General features: G+C 45.9%; 1 protein-coding gene across 1 annotated transcript in view; it reads left to right on the forward strand.

Moving 5' to 3' along the window:
* Positions 1-2,361: 2,361 nt before the first annotated feature.
* ABCD1 (ATP binding cassette subfamily D member 1) overlaps positions 2,362-13,344 on the forward strand; it is a 93,233-nt gene continuing 82,250 nt past the window's right edge. Inside the window, exon 1 of the mRNA XM_073600171.1 lies at positions 2,362-3,727. Within this exon, the coding sequence (XP_073456272.1) occupies positions 2,819-3,727 (909 nt within the window). The 5' untranslated portion in view covers positions 2,362-2,818. The remainder of the gene's footprint in view (positions 3,728-13,344) is intronic.

The following is a 13,344-nucleotide window of genomic DNA, read 5'->3' on the forward strand; positions in this document are numbered from 1 at the left end:
GCCGGATGAGTGGTCACAAGCACACCCCTTGTGGGGGAATCCTAACCTACCACACCTCCACACCATTCCAGACCCCCAGGTATGGGCCAAATATGGCATTACAACTTTGGGCCACATTATGCCCCAGGGAACCCTGCTACATTACACAGACCTGAGGGCCAAATACGACTTGCCTAGATGGATGGGGTTCCGGTACTTACAACTACAACATGCAGCCAGGGCCCAATTTCCATGCTTGCCTCTCCTCCAGGCTGACCCCATTGAGGAGCTTCTGGCCCCGGGAGACCTAGCCAAGTCTCTTTCCACCCTGTACACTCCTGGGCACTGACCCCCCCAAATTAGAGAGGTTATGGGAATCATGGCACAGAGACATACCCTCGCTGGACAGGGAGGGCTGAGAGGACTGTCTCGAGTATGGCCCAAAACTGGTTATCTCCTCCAAGGACAAGCTCATTCAGGTAAAATTTTTACACAGGGTTTACTACACACCCCAAAAACTTCAAATTTTTCCAAACAGAAACCCTGAGTGCCCTAGATGTAAAACACACATAGGCACGTTCTTCCATATGTTCTGGAAATGTCCCGTCATTTCGGCCTATTGGACGAAGGTATTCAGGGTCATTAATTCTAGACTGAAACTGTCCCTTCCAATGCTACCCGAGCTGGCCCTTTTGGGGGTTCATGAGGATGAACATGGTTCTCATCATTCCAAATTACTGATTTACTACCTTTTATTTAGCACCCCCCCATCTCTCTCTTCCTGGAAAGCACAGATCGGAGCTGCCCTACCTATGTATAGAATTACATACATTAATAAAGGTTGTCAGTGGAAATACGAAAAGGTGTGGGCCCCCTGGACCTCTTAATAATGATTGCCCCTTTTAGAATAAGTACTATGTGAATCTGAACTGTTTGGTAGTTGGTTGGATTCAATCTCCTGTGTTTTGTGTTTCCACAATTGTGTGTCCTTACTGCATGTAGTGGTGTTTGCAGTTTTCTTGTCCTGTATGTGCACATATGTACTCTCCATACAATGTTCTGTGATGTACCAATGGTTATGCTGTTAATCTACCTACATGACAACAACAAAAAATTAGAAAAATTAGTTTTTATTTATTTCTGTTATAAAATTTTGTTTTCTCCTTCACTGAGGGGCACTGATGTGGCTGCACTGATGGGCACTGATGAGGTGGCACTGATAAGGTGGCACTGATAGGCGGCACTGATGGGCACTAGTAGGTGGCACTGATAGGCAGCACTAATGGGCACTGATAGGCAGCACTAATGGGCACTGATAGGCAGCACTGATGGGCACTGGTAGGCCGCACTGATGGGCACTGATAGGTGGTAATGATGGGCACTGATAGATGGCACTGGATAGGCAGCACTGATGAGGAGCTACTGACAGGCATTACTGATGGGGCACTGATTGGCACTGTTATGGACACTGACTGGCAATCTCGATGGGGCACAGACTGGCAGCTGACGGGCAAATCTGTTGGGGGCTGTGCTGATAATCAATGTGCTGACAGACCCCTCCTCTGACAGGGAGAGCCACCGATCGGCTCTCCCTGTCAGCGTGAACCTAGGAAAGCCGCTTACCGGCACTTCCTGGTTCATGCGATGATCGGCTGTGATTGGTCACAGCTGATCACGTGGTAAGGAGCCCCCGTCAGAGGCTCCATACCATGATCGGAGATGCGGTGTGCCAGAGTGCCACACAGCACCACCGATCGTTGCGCTGGCTGCACGCCGGCATGTTGTCCTGCTGGATGTCATATGACGCCCAGTCAGGATAACAGAACCACTTCCCGGCCGTCAATCTGCTATAGGCCAGGCGGGAAGTGGTTAATCAGCCACAGAACATGTGTAATTAATATGTGTATGGGTTTAAAGGGATGAGGTGTAACCGTAGCTAGGACGCAGGCGGCTGGGCCATACAGTGCCATTGGTTGCCATGCAAGCATCCTAGCAACCAAAGAGGAAAAATGGAGTGGCAAAGGGAAAGTAGGGTGCTGGCACACATGACAAACAGTGTCTATGTGCTCCTGGGGATTAGGACATTGGATATATAACTCTTCCCCTTATGAGGAACGATTTATTGTGCTTTTTATTCTTCATAAACTATTTTTTTACAGGACCATTTTATTCTTATTTACTATACAGATCGCCCGGCCTGACAACCAGGTTCTTTTCTTCAGCACAGCCCTCCTTTCCTCCAAAACAGAGGATACAGGGGCTGCTGACTGACTCATGACGTCACCTGTTGCTCCGACTATTCCGAGCTTTACTTTTTTTTTTTTTAATAAAGTTTTAGCGAGCCGGAAGTAGGAGGAGCCCCGCGAAGCCTGAAAAGCCACCATGTAGACTGGCAGAAAGCCTATTTAGGAAGAGGCCGGGGCTCCGCCCAACTCTTCCTGCTTTCCATGTCCCCGTCCTTCTCAGGTTACCTCCTCCAGCTGTCATCGGCAGGGTGGGCGGGGCCAGCCGCCGGCTCCGACTAACCGTTACCAAGCAGGGTGACAGCGAGTCGTGGGGACAGAGACGGGAAGTGACAGTAGGAAGGCGGCAGGGGACGGGTCACCTGAGCTGTGCCTGGAGAGTTCTAAGGGGGAGAAGAAAACTATTGTGGGCTGAGTTAACTACAAGCCAAGTGCTCCATTTGGTGAGGGGCCCCATGGGTGCAGGTGGCTCTCCTTGAAGTGCAGTTAGGGGCCCCATGGCCATGTTGATGGACCCCTATATTGCTTTCAAAGTGAAGCTGTAGTCAGATATCCCTTGGGGAAGGTGGAAGAGCCATATCGATCAAGCTACAGCCATGATCCAGGTATGCCCGTCCCCTGTGACCCGCGGCGCCGTCCTCAAACGGGTGGCCGTCGTGGCCCTGGCCACCTACGGAGCCCGCCGCCTCTATCCGGTCCTGAGGCACCTGTTACTCCAGCAACACAAGCATAAAGGCTCCAATGGACTCTACGACGGTCAAGGAGCGTCGTCGGCCGCCGCGCCGGGCTACGAGCGGACCGGGGTGAACCGAATCTTCTTCCAGAGACTGGCCCGCCTCCTACGTCTTCTCTTCCCAAAGCTGGCCTGCAAGGAGTTCGGGCTGCTGGTGCTGCACTCGGCCGCCCTCATCTCAAGGACGTTCCTCTCGGTCTACGTGGCCAAGCTGGACGGCCGGTTGACCCGGTGCATTGTAAAAAAAAGGCCGGCCAGTTTCGTGTTCCAGCTGTTGAAGTGGCTGCTCATCGCCCTCCCGGCCACGTTCATCAACAGCGCCATAAGGTACCTGGAGGGGCAGCTCAGCCTGGCGTTCCGTAGCCGCCTGGTGGCCCACGCTTACCAGCTGTACTTTGGAAACCAGACTTATTACAGGGTCAGCAACATGGACGGGCGGCTGAGAAACCCCGACCAGTCTCTGACCGAGGACGTGGTGGCCTTTGCCAATTCTGTGGCCCATCTGTATTCCAACCTGACCAAACCGGTGCTGGATGTGATAGTGACCACTTACACGCTGCTGAGCACGGCCAAGTCCAAGGGAGCCAACACGGGCTGGCCGTCCACCATAGCTGGACTGGTGGTGGTCATCACAGCCAAGGTGCTGAGGGGATGCTCACCGAAGTTTGGCAAACTGGTGGCGGAGGAGGCCAGGAGGAAAGGAGAGCTGAGGTACATGCACTCCAGAGTGGTTGCCAACTCCGAAGAGATCGCCTTTTATGGAGGTCACAAGGTGAGAGGGTTAAGATGATTTAAAGGGAAAGGCCAACGAAAATGTATATTTTGAGGTTTTGATTGTTGTTGTAGAGTTTTAGATCTTTAAAGTGGAAGGCAAGTCAAAACTAAACTTGCATCTACTCCCACCCCCATTCTAAGTTTATTCTATCTACCCCATGAAAGTTAAGATGTGTATACCTGCCTATTCTGAAGTCGCTCTGGTATGGTGTGGTCCCATGATCTCTCCAGCACTGGTTTCAGTGTTGAGGGGAGATTGCCGACAACGGCTGCAGAGCTTGGGAGATGACCTCACCCATAGGCTTACTATGGGGCATCCGGTGTCCCTCCGCTATACTGAAGCCGGTCATGTGACCAGAACAGAGCTACAGGTAAGTATAGGTATCTTTCCTTTTACAGGGTAGATAGAAAAGTCTTAGAATGGGGGTGGGAGTAGATTTAACCGTGCGCATACATGCGACCCTGTGTAAACCACTTGCCGTGCTGAGAGCGCCCTCCCAACACGATAGCCAGCGGGGATCGTTAAGCTCCAAATGCTTACTTGTGATTGGGAGCTTTTATGATCATGTGACAGCCAATCACAGTGGCTTCCACGTGACTTGCCTTCCACTTTAGGGGCTCATTCACACTTGCAGCAGCCCTTGCCACCCCTCTTAGAAGTGATCTGCAGTGGATCGCTTTTTGGAGGGCGCTTGATAGGTGGCTCCTAACCATTGGTTTGAACCCCGAAAAGCCCACACCGCTGTACCACAACGGCATGTATTTCATGTGGTTGCTAGGCAGTTGTGGCGTGGCCATTTAGTATAATTTTTGCCGCCGTCCCATCATGTGTACAACCCCATCTCTCCACCATGGCAGTTAGGGCAGTGGTCATCAACTCCTGTCCTCAGGGCCCACTAACAGGCCAGGTTTGCAAGATAACTGAAATACATCACATGTCATATCATTTGCTGCTCAGTGATTGCAGTATTCTAGTCTGCATCTCCCCAAGGTAATACATAAAACTTGGCCTGTTAGTGGGCCCTGAGGACAGGGTTGATGACCACTGAGTTAGGGGACAGTAAAACCACGGCTCAACTGTTTTTACCGTCACCCATGTGAACGAGCCCCAAGTTCTGGGTTTCAAACTACGCAGTGTTTGCATCTAGGGATGAACTCAGGTTTGGTCCAAACTTGGACTTCAAACTGAACACGGGAAAAAAAGCTGCCACTGCCGCCCAGTCAACTGTGACCGAGGCATTGCTCACCCTGCAGGTGCGTGTACACCAAGGGTTAGGGATGTTCCTGATATCTTTTGACCTGATATGGTCATCTTAGGTTGATGTCATTGACCTAAGATGACCATGTGGCCATATCAGGTCAAGGATATCTTGAACATATCCTTGACCTGGTGGGGATCGCCATGGCCGCAGTTGATTGAGCGGCAGTGGCAGCTTTTTTCCGTGTTCAGTTTGGACCAAACCTGAGTTCTTCTTTAGACGCAAACACTGCATAGTTCTTTCGGGATTGGTCTGAACCAAACCTGGGCTATTTGTGACCAAGGTAGGTGGATGGTTCTAGTAGTGACGGCAAATACCTCGCCACCAGATAATAGTCCAGATGCAAATTCATTCCAATGCAAGATCAAATGGAAGACTTTATAAATGAGCCAAAGCGTTTTCGGCGCCAGCGATCACCCCCTTAAAAAAATTTTTTTTTGGTATTTTTTTTTACTATCTTTTGCCAGTTTTCTTATAATAATAATAATAATAATAATAATAAAAAATAAAATCAGGACAGGAGATAACCATTACCATTTACCACCGTAAACAAAGTTGCAAATTTGTGTTTGGTGGTTCTTTGGTGGTAAATTATGGTAATCGCAATAAAAACATACAGATAATAAAAAAAGTGTTTTTTTTTTGGAGTCTTTTTTTTTTTTTTTTTTTTTACTACCTTGGGCCAGTTTTCCTTTTGATAATAATAAAAAAAATAAAAAATGTCAGGAGATAACCGTTACCATTTACCACCATAAAGTTGCAAAATTGTGCAATAAAGCGGACCTTCAGTCGTTATTTTTTTTTTTTTCATCTTTCCATCTATTAAATCTTCTGCCCTTGTTGTTGTTTTAACTTTGGATAGTAAAACATTTTTTTTCTGCCAGTAAATGCCTTATACAGCCCACTTCCTGTTTCTCGTCCCGTCATTAGCCTAGGCTTATGACCTCATGAACAGCTCGAGTTTGCCAGGAAGGGAGGAGGGGGTGAGTCATAAGAGGGCCAATGAGAGCTGCAGAGCTGGAGGTGTGTATCTGTGAAAATCCAGGAAGTGAACAGCCAGCAGCTTCAGCTGCCCATAGCTAAAATGGATACAGCCAGACTCAGTGGAGGGAGATTTCTGCAGCATATTTGGCAAGTACAGAATCACAGTATATATAAAATATGCCAAGTGGTTGGAGGGAAGCTTCAGAATGGCAAAGATGTTTTTACTACAAATTATGTGAGCAGACAGCAGTTCCTCTTTAACATTTGTTTTACCCTCAGTCACTAAGGGGTTTAATATTGGAAACAATATATACAAGACTTTATAAATGAGTCAAAGCATTTTAGGGCCAGAGATCACCCCCTTCATCGGGGGGTTTAAAGCCGTTCTTCACTTTGGGGAAAAAAAAAAGTCAGAAGATACAAATCCTGTAGCTGCTGACTTTTAATAACAGGACATTTACCTGTCCAGGGATCCAGAGCCATCCTCACCCGGGCTATGCTAGCGGCTCTATAGCCAGCTGCCCGCTGTACATGCCCGAGCCGCACTGCAGCTTTCTGAATGGTCCAGCAGTTCTCTCGGACCCGTGACATCCCCCAGAAGACCGCAGGGAGGGAGGGGGAGAGGAGAACTTCCGCTTCCCTAGGCAATCCAAGCGCAAGTGGGAGCGGGTATCTCTCCAAACTGGGTACCCCCTCCCCCCCTGAAAAAATGACCTGCCAAATGTAGCAGAGGACTTAAAGTGGAACTTCCCTTTTTGGGGTGGAGCTCTGCTTTTAACCACTTGCTTACTGGGCTCTTGAACCCCCCTCCTGCCCAGACCAATTTTCAGCTTTCAGTGCTGTCGCACGTTGAATGACAATTGCGCGGTCATACAACACTGTACCCAAATTACATTTTTATCATTTTTTTTCACACAAATAGAGCTTTCTCTTGGTGGTATTTAATCACAGCTGGGGGGTTTTATTTTTTGCTAAACAAACAAAAAAAGATGGAAAAATTTGAAGAAAAAAAATCCGTTTCATAGTTTGTTAAAATTTTGCAAACAGGTAATTTTTCTCCTTCATTGATATGCGCTGATGAGGCGGCACTGGTAAGCTGCTCTGATAGGCGGCACTGATAGGCACAGATAAGGCGGCACTGATGGGTACAGATAAGGCGGTACTGATGGCCACTGATAAGGCGGCACTAATGGGTAGCACTGATAAGGCGGCACTGATGGGTGGCACTAATGGGCACTGGTAGGTGACACTGGTGGACAAATCGAGGAAAGCTGGAAGCCGCACACCGGTATAATGAATGCTTTATTTAAAAAGCTGAATCGTGAAGAAACACAAAAGATAACAGCAGAAGCGTACAAAAGCATCTGACGCGTTTCACACTACAATGAGTGCTTATTCGTAGCTGTGAATAAGCACTCGTAGTGTGAAACGCGTCAGCTGCTTTTGTACGCTTCTGCTGTTATGTTTCGTGTTTCTTCATGATTCTGATTTTTAAATAAAGCATTCATCATTATACCGGTGTGCGGCTTCCAGCTTTCCTCGATTTGTCTGCCTCATCTTGCATCAGCCAGCACCTGGGACTCTTCCCCCTTGAAGGATAATACTACACTGGCTTTCATCTCCCCTGGTCTGCGCCTACCTGAGCGGTGGGACCCCTCTCTGCTTAGCTTGCTTTTCTAGGTGACACTGGTGGGCAGCAGTTGATGCGGCACTGATTGATAGCACTGATGAGTGGTACTGTGAGCACTGATGGGTGACGCTGGTGGGCACTGGTAGGTGGCACAGGTGAGCACATGAGCTGGCGGCAGCTCTTCTTGATAGGGGCCGATGTCCCTCTGAGAGCCGCCGGTGATCGCCTTTTTTTTTTTTTTCTCCTCACGCTGTCAGCGCGAGGAGAAAAAATAGCCGATTACCGGCTCTGTTGACATCACATGATCAGCTGTCATTGGCTGACAGCTGATCGCATGGTAAGGGTCGGGATCGACCCCTTACTCCGATCTGTGATCAGCCAAGTCTCATAGACTTGCTGATCACAGAGCGTGCCGCGCCGGCTGCTCGGGTACGGGAGGACGTCTATTGACGTACTCCCGGCAAAGTAGGTCCGCGCTGTAGTCGTAATTTGGCTATAGCATGGATCTGAAGAATTTAAAGTGATTGTACACCCTGTACAACCAATTTTACCTACAGGTAAGCCTATATTAAGGCTTACCTGTAGGTGCTGGAAATATCTCCTAAACCTCCACGGTTTAGGAGATATTTACAATAAAGCCGTGCGCTGATGACTACGGCGCATGCACACTTTAGAAAGGGCAGATCGTGCTGTTTCTAAAGGGGTCATCACGTGACTCCGGCCAGTCACAGAGCCAGAGTTCACGGCCCTGGAAGGAAGAGGGGTAAAGATGGACGCTCTCTGCTAGTGGGGACAACGGTGACATCGCGGGCTTCGGTTTCAGGTATGCGATGCATACTAGCCCATTATGCTTTACCTTTGCAAGGAAATAAAGAGGAAGTAAAACCCACCAGGGTTTTACTTCCTCTTTAACACGATGTAAGAATTCTAAAGAATATCGAAAGGGGAAGACAGCAGATATACATGTAAAACTTATGTAGGAGGATTTGTTTCATCTCTGTGTACCATTAGAGGCTGTTCACTTCACTGGGTATATGTGAGGGTTAACATCCACTTTAAAGACTAAACCTTTTTCTGACACATGTTAAAAATCTGTATTTTTTTTGCTTGAAAATTACTTAGAAAATATATATATATATATATATATATATATATATATAATGTATGTATTTTTCACTCTTTGTTATATTGCAGCCATTTGCTAAAATCATTTAAGTTCATTTTTTTTCCTCATTAATGTACGTTCCTTTGACCTCATGATTCTCATTTGCTCTGACATGCACTGTGAGCTGTAAGGTCTTATATAGACAGGTGTATGGCTTTCCTAAGTCCAATCAGTATAATCAAACACAGCTGGACTCAAATGAAGGTGTAGAACCATCTCAAGGATGATCAGAAGAAATGGACAGCACCTGAGTTAAATATATAAGTGTCACAGCAAAGGGTCTGAATACTTAGGACCATGTGATATTTCAGCTTTTCTTTTTTAATAAATCTGCAAAAATGTCAACAATTCTGTGTTTTTCTGTCAATATGGGGTGCTGTGTGTACGTTAATGAGGAAGAAAAATGAACTTTAGCAAATGGCTGCAATATAACAAAGAGTGAAAAATGTAAAGGGGTCTGAATACTTTCTGTCGAGTGTGTATGTATGTGTGGGTTTTTTTTTTTTTTTCTTTTGTTAACAGAGACCCTAGAGAATAAAATTGTGGTTGTTGCAATATTTTATGCCACACTGTATTTGTGTAGCGGTCTTTCAAACTCGATTTTTTGGGGAAAATATACACTTTAATGAATTAAAAAAATAAACAGTAAAGTTAGCCCAATTTTTTGGTATAATGTGAAAGATGATGTTACACCGCGAGAATCGTGATCTATAATATAAGCAAAAAAATTGAGATTCTCGTTTTAGCCAGAATCTTACAGCTCTAGATTTAGATCAAAGCAGATTCATGTGTTAGAATGGCCCAGTCAAAGTCCAGACCTAAATCCAATTGAGAATCTGTGTCAAGACTTGAAAATTGCTGTTCAGATGCTCTTCATCCAATCTGACAGACCTTGAGCTATTTTGCAAAGAAGAAAAATGGGCAAAAATGTCACTCTCTAGATGTGAAAAGCTGGTAGAGACATCCTCAAAAAGACTTGCAGCTGTAATTGCAGAGAAAGGAGGTTCTACAAAGTATTGACTCCGGGGGGCGCTATACAAATGTACCCCACACTTTTCACATATTTATTTTGTAAAAAATGTTGAAAACCATTTATCATTTTCCTTCCACTTCACCACTTTGTGTTGGTCTATCACATAAAATCCCAATAAAATATATTTACGTTTTTGGTTGTAACATGACAAAATTTGGAAAATTTCAAGGGGTGTGAATACTTTTTCAAGGCACTGCAGGTGCCGCCCAGTCAACTGTGGAGGAGGCGACTGACTGGGCAGTATGGACAGCTTATATCCAGGTTTGGTCCAAACCCAAGTTCAGACCAACCCAAGCTTCTCACTACCGTATTCCTGTTGTGTCTACAGGACAGGAATTGAAGATCTTTTCTCAAACAGGATACAGATGACAAAAAAAAAAAACGATTCCTTCTCTATTCTAATAAAAAAAAAATAGATTTTTGAAATACTGTAAATGACTGCCCCCTCTTTACCTTCTGCTTATATTCCCATCTCTTCTTTCTGTTGCCATTTGATTTTCCCATCTGGAATGAAGAGATATGGCCATAATTTCTGGGTATGATTAGCAGGTGACTTTCCCTCCCCCTCTGCGATGCAGTGCTGGAGCTGCCAATCACCAGGACTGATATTTTTGTTTCCTCGCTTATGTGAAGAATAGGGAGTGCAGGGATCACAAACCAGCATCATCACTACTGATGTGTGGGCAAAAAGTGGTGATGGCGCTGGCTTCATAGACCCATTTCTGTCCATTGGGGTCGGCATCGTAGTAGAGTAACCTTTTTAACTACAGAGGAACCCTTAAAATAATTTTTAGGTCACAGGGAACCTAAGCTAAAATTAATTAATTTAGGGTCATTTGGAAGAATGTTCCTTACATTGGTTGTCGGAGGAAAGAATTTTCCTTACAGTGGTGGTCAGTTGGAAGAATGCTCCTTTACAGTGGTGGTCCAAAGGATACTCTTAGGGCTAGTTTACACTTCAAAACATGGCTTCGGACAGGCTTTGTTAAAGCTCTCTGAACGCCAGGCAAAGCTCCCGCCACAAAATAAAATAGTTGGCTTACAGTCCTGTTTACACCTTGCTTTTGCTTGGGGCTTTGGTGGGGCTTTGGTGGGGCTTTGGTGGGGCTTTGGTGGAGCTTTGGTGGAGCTTTGTTGAGGCTTCGATGAGGCTTCAGGCGAGCTTTGTCATAGACTTCTATGGATGCCTTGAAGACACTTTGAAGCACCACTGAAGCTACATGGGGTATAATTTTTGAAGAGAAGCCAAAGCAAAGTGAAAGCAGGTGTAAACGGGACTGTAAGGACAATTTTTTTATTTAGTGACAGGAGCTTTGACTAGCGTTCAGAGAGCTTTAACAAAGCCTGTCCGAAGCCTTGTTGAAGCAAGTGTAAATGAGCCCTAGGCAGCTAAAAAGCTAATTGTCGTCGTACCCCTCTCTACAAGTGGCATTGGTTTCCGGAACCATGTGGGCACCATCAAATAGAAGGTAAATCTGCCACAGCTCAAGGAACCCCTAGAACCCTTTGGAGGAACCTTGGTTTAGAATAGCTGTAGTTGAGTATCTATCATGCACAGCACTGTACATCGTTGCAGCTGTGGGATGCCCTTCAGGGACAACTGGAGTTTATTTAATTCTTGGCTTGCTTTAGTGCTTCTATCCTCAGCTTTATGATTCCAGAAACATGTTGTCCTGTATGCTGGGTCAAGGTTAACTCATCATCACTCCACCAAGGGCAAATTCCATTTGGAAAACCTTTTTTTTTTCCTTTTCTTTTGGCAGCAAATTCTTTGAAATGCAATTTTGTTATCAGGATTTCAAGCCTTTTGCACTCTAGAAGATAAGGGCAGTTGGCTTAGACTTTCTGGTGGTTTATAATATTAAGGACCCACTTACACTATATGCACACGTGTTACCGTATTGCAGTGCCATTCATTTTGAATGCAGTACACTGTGTGATGGCATTGCATGGTAGTGTGTTGCGTTACAAATAACATTATGTCTGCTTTTCAGCACATTAGTGTGGGTTTCATCTCAGTGGGTTTCCTTATGCCCAACTCTGGGCAACTAAAAAAGTAACTCTTGCCGTCGGGGTGTGGATGCACTGCAAGGGTAAAGTGCTCATTTTGGTCCAGGGTAGGGGTCTCCAAGCTTTTTAAATAAAGGGCCACTTTGCTGTCCAAACTTTAGTGGGGTCAGACTGTGGCTAATAGGTATAGAAAATGCCCTGGTGTTAGAAGGGGTGACCAGGTTAGGTGGTCAGTGAGAGCAAAAGAATTACATAAGGCCTCTGGTCATTAGGAGGGGGAATAGTGCCACACCACTGATGTTAGTGGGAGAATTAGTATTCCATCCTTTATATCAGTAGAAGAAAGAGTGCCCCATCTTTGGTGTAAGTGGAAAAAATCATCCCCCAATGTTGGCGTCAGTGGAAGGAATGGTACCTCATTGTTGGCGTTAGTAGAAGGAATAGTGCCCCAAGTGCTGATTAAATATAAGCAAAGGACCGCATCTGGCCCTCAGGGCACAGTTTGTAGACCACTGGTCTAGGAGATCAAAAAAAAGATGATTTGCTTGCCCGATCCTCCGCTGCTCCCTGCAGCTTCTTCTCCCGTCCCACGCTCAGCAGTCTGGGGTCCTGATGTCCTCAAGACCAAAGCATTTGCATTGCAGTTGCCATCAAAATACTTGATATTGGGTATCTGAATTGGCAAACTAACCATATCTCTTTAAATTTTGCATGGAGTAAGGTGGTGTTTTATTCCCAGTTTTCTGAAACAGTTTGTCCTTACAGCTCAACCCATTAGATGCAAAGTTGTTTAATTTGGGTCTGAACAAGGTCTCCATGACCCTGCCTGGTCAGCATATGGTGAACAAACTAACATAACTCCTGGATTGTGCAATACAGATAGTGCTTGGCTTTCACATAACAAGTGTAGTCCTCTTTAACCACAGTACTCAGTCACAATTCTGAAAGCTAAAGCATGACCGATCCAAGCAAAAGTTAACTGTTGGCCTGCAATCCCTAACTGGAACTGTTGGCCTGCAATCCCTAACTGGAACTATTGGCCTGGGATACAGGATCCCTCATGTAACTGGAACTATTGGCCTAGAAAACAGGATCCCTCATGTAACTGGAACAAGTAAATGTTTAGTCTACACAAAACTGAATTCGAATTTTGGTTAAAACCGGAGAGCGAAAATTGCTGATATTTCTGTGTTGGAGTAACGGGGTTTCATGTCTGCTGTGAGCATTATATCCTATAATACAAAGGGAGGTAGCTGGAGTATGCAAGGGGGGTGGGAGCACCTGGAACTCCCAGGTGGGCAGAGCTGGGGGTGATTTGGAAAGTATGGAGGAAAGCACCACACTATTTGTACTGTGTCCACGAACAGTTTAATGGATAAAGTAGAAAGTCAATCCCTAGAATTCATAAAGAATCATGGACACCTAAAAAAAACTGTCTCCCTCAAATGTCAGAAACGTACAAGAGTGTGTTGCATGGAGGCATATGGGGGATGGTACTAAAGTCATGGTGTCTATACTGGAAACTCTTTCCTCA

This window comes from Aquarana catesbeiana, linkage group LG09 (assembly GCF_042186555.1).
Source record: "Aquarana catesbeiana isolate 2022-GZ linkage group LG09, ASM4218655v1, whole genome shotgun sequence".
Lineage (NCBI taxonomy): Eukaryota > Metazoa > Chordata > Amphibia > Anura > Ranidae > Aquarana > Aquarana catesbeiana.